This window comes from Babylonia areolata, chromosome 6 (assembly GCF_041734735.1).
Source record: "Babylonia areolata isolate BAREFJ2019XMU chromosome 6, ASM4173473v1, whole genome shotgun sequence".
In the NCBI taxonomy this organism is placed as follows: Eukaryota; Metazoa; Mollusca; class Gastropoda; order Neogastropoda; family Buccinidae; genus Babylonia; species Babylonia areolata.
The window spans coordinates 28,257,586-28,267,503 of NC_134881.1; the positions used below are offsets into that span (position 1 = coordinate 28,257,586).

General features: G+C 40.8%; 1 protein-coding gene across 1 annotated transcript in view; it reads right to left on the reverse strand.

Moving 5' to 3' along the window:
• Positions 1-2,720: 2,720 nt before the first annotated feature.
• The window catches only part of LOC143283486 (uncharacterized), a 22,832-nt gene continuing 15,634 nt past the window's right edge, over positions 2,721-9,918 (reverse strand). The window contains exons 2-6 of the mRNA XM_076589728.1: positions 7,746-7,895; positions 7,193-7,329; positions 6,649-6,679; positions 3,966-4,008; positions 2,721-2,751 (exon numbers count right to left, since the gene is read on the reverse strand). Coding sequence (XP_076445843.1) covers positions 2,721-2,751; positions 3,966-4,008; positions 6,649-6,679; positions 7,193-7,329; positions 7,746-7,895 — 392 coding nt within the window. The remainder of the gene's footprint in view (positions 2,752-3,965; positions 4,009-6,648; positions 6,680-7,192; positions 7,330-7,745; positions 7,896-9,918) is intronic.

Here is a 9,918-nt window from a genome sequence, read left to right on the forward strand (position 1 = left end):
GGTCACTGTTCTCAGTGACATGACGGACAGTGACCCATTCAGGCGGACCCTGCATTATCGTCGATAAAATCACACCGGCACTCTTATCTGATATATAATATACCTATCATACGTCGACTGGACCAGACCAATGACCTGTCTGCACTTCCATTAAGTGAAAAAATAACTTCCTTCCTCCAAATTTAAAACACATATATAATACGCAAATTCTCACGCATTCTGCATGCACACCGGCATAATGAACACGCACACACGCGCGCACGGAAACAAGCACACACACACACACACACACGAATCAATATGCGCACACGCACTGATGCACATGTGCACGCACAGTACGAACACACACAAACACATACACAAAAACATGTACGTACACGCACGCCAAGCACACACACACACGCGCGCGCGCGCGCGCGCACACACACACACACACACTACACATGCAAACAGCATTTTCTGAAAAGAAATCCACAAAGTCAGAAGTCAGACTTCTTCCCATCCCCAGAAATGGGAACACCTAAGCATTCTAAGACGTAAGCACTTTGTGTGTGTGTGTGTGTGCAACCATACAAGGTCAATGGCCGGGCCAATACCGAGCTCCAACCCCATTGCCTCGATCCCTGTATTTCTCACACATGCAGTCTGCATGTACACTGGAGTACACCGGAGCATAATGATAAAAGCATATGAAAACAACAGCCATAACAGAGGTGCCAGTGGATAAAGCTGGTCCCTCATTAATAAAGTTAGAACTAATAGAAGGCTGCTGATGAATTTATTCAGTCAGATAAAGGTAAATCTTCACGGCTCTTGGGCCGTCAGTTTGAGATACAGGAACGATTCCACGTTACGAAAAAGGAAGAAGAAGAAGAAAAAGGTTCCAGGTAACTTAAACATACACTAAGCCCCCCCCCCCCCCCCTCACGTTTCATTACGTGAGGTGACGTCACAGGTGTCAACATTTTTCGCTCACTCATTTAATAGGTTTCTTGGCCTGCCCGAAAATTCCAGCTGACTTGCAACAACGTTATTATAATTTATGCTCAGCCATAACAGCTAGCGGGAACCGTTTGAGAGTGACGTAGTGTCAGAGGCTGCAATGCTACGTGAAAATGGGGTTAGTCTTTGACCGAGATATAAGCCAGTGTATAGTTCGTACCTGTGTCTTTGTCTCGCCTTATTGTCGGCAAACCCGCCTCTCCAGTCATGGTTATTTTTAGTCTTTTAGAGTTTTCCTTACGTATGGGTTTCTGTTTGAATCGGTATTTTGTTTGATGTTATTTCATTAAACTTATTTTGGGTGTCAAATAATTCAGTTTGTGTCTAACAGACAGGGAAAATGTAACGGTCGCAAAGATCGGATCATAGTAACAACCTATAATGGCATAATGATGAACTTGGCGACACTTCAGTCTATTACTAGTACTACTATTTCTACTACTAGTATTTCATGTGGATTAAATCACACGCACACACGTTCGCGCGCGCACGCAGGTACACACACACACACACAAATGAGTATTCAAACTATATAAATAAGTGTGGTAGCATTCTGACAACGACCGACCACAAATTCAAACGTGCGGCTGTCAGTACACCCTACAATTCCCCACCCTCACTCAGTTATTGTACTGCGGCTACACGTGCAGTGTAACGACAACGATCCATATCTAAAAATGATAGCCAGGAAATTAAAAAGAAAAAAAAAAGAAAAAGAAAGATTTTCTAAAACGCAGAAAATGAAGCCGGCTAGATTTAATCGGCTGGGTTTGTTTCTTAGAAGTAACAGGATCAGGATGTTCTTTTTTTTTCTTTTCTTTTTTTCTCTCAAAATATTGGAAAGGCTGATCGAGAAGGTGTACTACGGAGAGGGGAAGACGGTGGGTGATGAGCGGGAGGAGGGTGTGTGTGTTGGGGTCGGGGGGTGGTGGGGGGAGGTGGGTGGCGGAAGAGGGAGAAAAAAGAGGTCGGGGATGGGGAGGTCGGGGATGGAGGTTAGGGGGGTGGGGGGTGGGGGATTGCAGGAGTGGGGGGGGGGGGGGGGGGGGAGGCGGCTGAACGTGACACGCACGAGACGTCGGAGTGGTTGGTTGGTATGGTGCGAGTATGTATACGTCAACTGTCAGCGGACAAGGACATAATTATGGTATATACTAGTGTCTACAAGAACATATGATATATGTCTTTGCTGTCAGTAAAAGAGCAGTTCAGTGATGTACAGCGTATTATCATGATACATTATCGCCGCTCTGCTGTAGTGATGACGACTGATAGCAGTCAGTCAGTAGAAAGGTATTAATATTGTATGGTAATGATACACAGTCTCTTGTGACACTGATACACTCTGCATATCAGTAGGGCCTGCGGAGATGTGAAGTTGCCGTTTTGCACTTCCAGATAACGTCTCGGCGTCGAAATGATAAACGTGGACATAAACAAACTGGCTCAGGCTAACACACACACACACTCTCTCTCTCTCACAGACACAGTACACGCGCGCACACATCACTGGGTACACACACACGCGCGCGCAAGCAAGCAATTAACGTATTACACGCGCTCCTTGTCACGTAGAAGCCACAAACCGACTCAAAACTCTTAGAACACAGTAAAAGGTTCCAACAAATAGTTATCTGGCGGGAGGGCCGGATCGAGAGACCCAAAGTAAACACTGGGCCACACCGATACCCAGCTAAGACAGGGGCGTGCAATATGACTCACGGCACGTCCGGATTGAATCGTGTGACCCTGAAACATGCCAGGGTCCGAGTCATCGCAGTGCGGGATGTGATATCCCATTCGTTCCTCCCAGGCCTGCTTGATTTTATCTTCATTTTTTATTTCATCATTCCTTAAAACCCCCTTTCGATTGTGGATAAGTGTAGTTTGCTTGTTTAATATTTAAAGGGCTAGAATAAAATTATTTGGTGGATTAATCAAATACGGAATCATATGGTGTGCATTTTGACGCCACTGATCTTTTTTTTGTGTTTTGTTTTTGTTTTTATGAAAGCGTTTGCTTTTTGATACACATAAAAAACAAATGCTTGAATTATTATAGCAACTGCAGTAGTAGTAAAGATGGTCAGGAAGAAAACTGCTGAATGTGAGCCGCAAAAATATCCCTTGTTTTTCTGTTATCATTTTTAAAACACTTCTCATACAACTTCGATTTCTATTATTGATATAAATATCTATTTCCCCCCACATTGTTTTCTCAAGTTATCTCCACATCCGACTGACTCTTCTGCCATCCCGTCCCCAACTGTTTCGATTCACGGACACGGTCTCTGTCTCCGGCTGTTTCTCTCCGGCTCTCTCTCAGTCTCTCTCTCTGTCTCTCACACACACAAACTGATGAGAAAAATCCCCACCCCTCTTCACTGTCAACGAAGAATGATACGAATCCGATTCCAAAGTCAGTGTGTATTTTTAGCGGCACACGTAAGACAGCCGAATACGGTTAGCCACTATCTCCTTATGTCAGGCTAACAATATTCCTCACTAGGATTAATGTGGTCAGAGTGCAATTGTTCTGACGCTTACAACAGTAATTAATACTTCACTATGCAACGTTATAAACAACAAGCCAGCATGTGACCTAATTTTACAGAACTTGGTTAATGGGTCGTCTCCCGGGCGCTTCGCCTTGTCAATGCAAGGGAAATAACTTTAATTTGATCACGGCATTGAAATAGTGGTTATTTCCCTTAAATGTTGGGTCGTAAGCTTTTATAATATGTGTTTGCGTTTGTGCGCGAGCATCAATGTATGCGCACACGCGCGTGTATAATAATTAAATGTGTGTGTACGTCTGCCATTTCGGTTACTGCGCGTTTGTATTTGGTATCACTCGCTGTATCTGCACTGGAAATCACTTGTTCTGCCTCGGTTGAAGTAAAGGCTATGTTTGGATCAATGACTTCAGTGACACAGATGCGGATTTAAAAACAAACACTTACGTTGCATCTTCTGACGTTTCTGGCACCTTGTGGTCTTGGAAACCTGGAAACAGAAACTTGTTTAAACTATGGACTACATTTTAAAATTTTCAAATGCAGTGCAAACTCATACTGAAAAACAAGAAGAAAAACAAAAGAGCCAAGGCCTTCAAGACACTTAATTGTGATACACTTAAAAAAAAAAAAAAAAAAAATCAATCGTTAAAATGTGTTCTACATTTGTTATTATAAAGCTTCGGGTTAAAAAACAACAACAAACAAACAAACAAAAAAACAAACAAACAAAAAAAACCCACCCAACAACAACAAAAAAACCCAAACAAACAAAAAACACCCCCCCAAAAAAACACACAACAACAACAAACAACAAAACAAACAACAACAACAAAAACACACACACACACACTCAAAACAACAAGCTGAGAGCAGATTCGGACCCTGCGTGTTGGGGTGGGAATTAAGGGTCTTACTGCACTATTGCATATCCATGAGTGACGTTCAAAAATGCTTAAATGTTAAAGGCGATAAATCGATTACGGTATTCGAAGTGATAATGCTGTTTAAATCATAACAGTTTGGTGTATCTCAGGCATTTAAAAATTCTTTAAGGGCAATTAAGAATATCGCGGTCGATTCAATTTCTCTTTTATGTTCATTCTAGTTAATTGAGTATCCACTTAAAAAGATTGATATGCAGTAAACTCGTCAATCATAGTGACGTAGTTTGCGTCACTGTATGTGTTCTGTCCAGACTTTGCATTTCTTTCCATTTAATTGCGAACACTGCAAGAAAATCGAGGTCACGCCGTCTGCTCAATAAGCATCGCCAACGCCACTGAAACCGGGATGCGGCAATAAAATTATGGTGTTTTCGGAATTCCGGAAATGGCCTCAACGAAATAAACCCGTTATTGATGTAACGGCAGGGTGCTATGTGAGGATGCAGTCTGCCTGGGTCTGAGTTCGTTCGTCCAGTCCAACACCAAACACGTCGGTTTATAGTGGTTCCACTTTATTGGTGCAACGGACAGCATGTGATGCAGCAAGTCACATGACAACAACAACAACAAAACCCCTCTGCAACCAATAAACAGAAAAAAAACTATTTTCCATATGTATCATGAGGTGGGGGAGAGATACAAACAGGACTTAATTTCAAGTGAAGCAAGTAATGTAAATTTTAAGTGCCGAAAGAAACTACAGGGCTAAAAAATCATGATGCCAAACATTACTGAAAACAAAGGCATCCTTTAAGAGAATAAAAGAAAGACGTTGCGACTGGCCACCACTGATTATATTGGCCTTCATAAAGAAACCAAACAACCATATTCCTGAAAACAACCCCCCAAGAGGTGTTTCCCATCCCCAACAAGCGGAAGGACACCAAAACCGCGTCAGAAAAATCTCTCCCTTCATGCTTGGGAAAAGCTATCTTTGAAAAACAACAGTATTCCTCAAATGGCTTAGTTATCGACAGGCCATCTGATTAAATGTACAATAATCCTAACAGGTCACACTACTAGTAATTCATTCAGCACCATGCACTGAGCCAGTTCACTAAGAACTGAAAGAAAGAAATGTTATAACATGTTCAACAATAGCGTCTGTTCAGCCTTGTACAAATCTAAAATTTCCAAAAATAACTAAACATGTACATATGTAAAAAGATACTTAAAAAACTAGGAAGAAACACCCACCTGAGCAGTGTGCTCAAAGGGCTTTACACAGTGACAGTGTATATTCCAAGCTGAGCAACTTGCACTACTGCACTACTGTCATCTGGCTCACCAAACAGCATCAGTGAACTGTCTTCAAAAAGATCAAGGGAAGTAACTCTATTCTAAATACGTCATCTGTTTTGTAAAAATTTGAATTGTGCATTCTATCAATATGAAGCTATGCACATTTATAAAATATAGTAACAATTTCTTAATAGCTATTTTTATTTATTTATATTATTCTTCATCACTAGTTTCTTATTTTTCTTTTATATTTCTCTCTTCAATAGTCTCAGTTTCACTCTACTACACTGATATCGGAAACACGGCTTAATTTGGGAGACTTACACTGAAACTCTTCTTAGTATGACTGTGAAGATTTTTTTCCTACGATTTTTAAGCCAAATTTGGTATTGGCGGACAAAGTATTTCCGGCAGAGAAAATGGCAATGTTAAAGTTTACCACGGACACACATACATACATACATACATACATAGACAGACACACACACACACACACAGAAACACACACACACACACAACCGAACACTGCGTCATAACATAGACTCACCTTGTTTACACAAGTGAGTCAAAAAACGAAAAAAACAACAACAAAAAACAACAACAACAACAAACAACAACAACAAACAAACACACACACACACAAAAACAACAACAAAAAAAACCCCAAACCCCAAAAACCCAACCCGAAACGATTTCTAGTTTTGAGCAGCTCAGTTTAAAAATATCATTATTACAGTCCTGCACAAACACACATTATTTGTACACACACACACACACACACGCGTGCGCGCGCACGCACGCGCACACACACTCATTGCATTCGGATGTATTTCACCGGTAGCTAACAAAATTATGGCAGAACTAATCCTTGCCTGAGAAGCTATATCCATGTACTTAGCGATCAATGATCACTTGGAGGAAAACATTACTATGTTTCTTACCATTTTCTCCTGCAAGATGAGGACCAGAAAGCTGGAACACGAAAGAAATGATGACCTTCATTCAGTTATAAATCTTCATTTCATTCGCAGGAAATATTTTTTTTCCACACTAGGATAGTAAAACATGAACTAACCGTTGGGAAGCGCACTATATTTAATTAGCTTTGTCACAATATCAATGACAGATTTCAAACGTCTGCTCACTGCATGGCTGAACAAAATCACTACCGATATATATAATTTTTTTTTATCTGTAAAATGTCATCTACTGAATATTACCATGTCGCTGAGTGTTTCAGTAATTCACATTAAACGACGGACAGTATGGATTAAGATAAATAAATGAAAACACGTTTTTGTGTGTACCATGAACCTCACCAGTTGACGAACGCGTGTATGCATGTGAGCCGCAAGTGTACTCGCGCGTGTGCGTGCGTCTATATGAGTGGTGTGTGTGTGTGTGTGTGTGTGTGTGTGTGTGTGTGTGTGTGTGCGCGCGCGCGCAATTGCATGGGTGTGTGGATGGAATTAAAACACAACATACTTGTGAGCTTGAAGATTTCGTGTATAACCTCGTGGTTAGAATCTGCTGCAGGTGAATCTGTTGTTCCGACAACATTCCGTGCAGGAACTCTCTCACTGACTGCATTTCAGTGTCAACTTTCTCACGAAAGAATGTGTCTGAAAAACGAAATAATCTGTCATCAATGAATAATAAACGTTAACTTATGGTAACCAATTAGCGTCGACGGATAGCCTTTTTGATCATCAAAAATCAGGGCCGCGGGTGGAGGGAGGCGCGGGGAGGGAGTGGGGAGGGGAGGATTTGGGGAGGTGTGCCTAATCTGTATCTTTGAATGAACTTAAGTCTACCAGATCAAAATCTGAGCAATCGGATATTTTGGGGACAGATGTGAACACATCGTCTGGATTATGAAAATTGTGGTTGGATCAAAATTAATGTGAATCAAGGGCGATAATGAGATTGTGTAAAATCGTGGTAAATCAATACTCAAACGTTAGCTATGTTTAATTTTAATTTGATTTGTTACTGCGGGAAAAAGGAAGAAGAAAAGAAATGAAAACGACCCTCTCACCAAATCGCCGAAGTAAGTCTCCAAGTTCATCAAGATCCTCCACTTCGCTGGTTGTGACACAGTTATCGACGGAGCAGGCCAGTGACCCGGTGCTGGATCTGTTTGGTGACGGGCACTGGTAGGAAAGCTTGGTTTCCTCTGCACAGAATACTGACGACCATTTGACACCCACCTGATTATTACTATCACCACAGCTGTTATGAGCCTTTTCAATATTGTGTACACTGCTGCTACAACTACTAGAGCAGCTTTGATAACCTTTGTCTTCGAACACGTTTTTGTCGTCTGCTTCCATCATCTTGAATTTTTCGGACTCAGTGCCGATCCTGGTTTTGAAAGCGACAGTTCGATTTCCTCTGCATCGGAAAAAGAAGAAATGAAATAAGCTTATAATACAACCTCACTAACATGAAACTTCAATCCAGTTTGTGAACGAACAATCGAGGTGACTGCACTGGAATTCGAAGACACTTCTCTCTCTTTTTTTTAAATTTTTTTTTATTTTTACCTCAAACGTTTTGCCTGGAAACTAACATGACGTCTGCTGCATTCACACAACCACAGACGGACGGATACGTTTTCAGATGAAAATAATTTGGCAGGGAATGTCTTTTTAAGAGAAGGTATATCATATATATTCAATGTTAAGATATATGAATATTTAACACCAATCCCCGTACACACACGCGCACGCGCTCGGACGCACACAAACGCGCCAGTGCGCGCACGTGCTGGACATATCTAAGGTTTTCGTGTGTGATGGTGTCAGCATCTTTTTTGTTAAAAAAAAAAAAAATATATATATATATAGGACTACATACCCTTTCTCTTTTACCTTCAATAAAGATGATTTCACTTGACGACACACATACACACACACACTTGCACACGCTCGTGACTTTCTTCATCGACCACTTTGCCCCTCCCCCACTCCCCGCCCCCCCCCCCCCCCCCCGCCCCCCCCCCTCACTCTCTCTTCTTCTGCCTAAGGCTAGTTCATGCGCTGTCTTTTTTTTCTTCTTTCTTTCTGTTTTCTGTTATAATAAACAAATAATGGTAGATAACTGAGCAATGCCGTAGAATCAGAAACAGGAAACTGTTTATCTCCCTTTAGCCAATAGGCTCCAGGAAAACAGACCATGAATGCGCGCACGTGTGTGTGTGTGTGTGTGTGTGTGTGTGTGTGTGTGTGTGTGTGAGTGTGTGTGAGTGTGTGTGTGTGTGTGTGTGTGCGTGTTTGCTATGGGTTAAACTGTTACGTCAAGGTGTACAGGGTAAAGCTTTTCGCGTAATTGTTAACATAAATACAGAAGTAAGTCAATGGACATAAATCTGATTTGTTTCGTAGTTGTGTGGGTACAGGACAAGGAGAAAATTTTCTCCCGTTCTGTTTCCACTATATCTCAATGACTTTGATGATTATCTTTTAAAGAACAACTGTCATTACATAAATGTAAATGTGGGTCTGAATGGCGATGGATTTTGCAATTATCTACACTTATTGATACCTTTATAATTATGTAGATGACAAACTTTTACTGGCGGATTCCAAAGACGATCTACAGAAAGCTCTGGATGTTTGTTTGTTTGTTTAAAAAAAAAAAAAAAAAAAGGTAAGAAAGCAGTCTATGAACAAGCGCAAAGGGCAACATTTTCTTGTGTGCAAACGTCCATAAATCAAAATCTGCCATTGAGGGATGCGGCTACTCTTGATTTATATCAATCAATGGTTTTGTCCCAGTTTTGATATACGGTTGTGAAATAAGGGGATATTGAATAATAACACCAGAAAGAAACTGCAGTTGAAATACTTAAAACATTTGTTTTGACTGAAGAGAAGTACAAAGAATAACCTGATATAAGGTGAAACCGGAATATACCCACTTTCAGTCGTAGTTAAACTGAAACAAGTTATAGAGTTTGAACGTCCCTCATGTCTTGTGAATCAGAAAAAAAGAGTCGAGTAAATCTTCAAAAATGTACATCATAATAGTATTACAGCATATTATGTAATTTGTATATAACGGTTATAGATCAGAATGGATTAGAAATATACATCAAATTTTAGTTGAAACGGGATTTGGTTGTCTTTTTTTGGGAATCACAGACCTTTTAGAATAGATTATTTATGTCTCAATGTCAATAATGCTCTGAAGGATAATTGTGTAAAAAA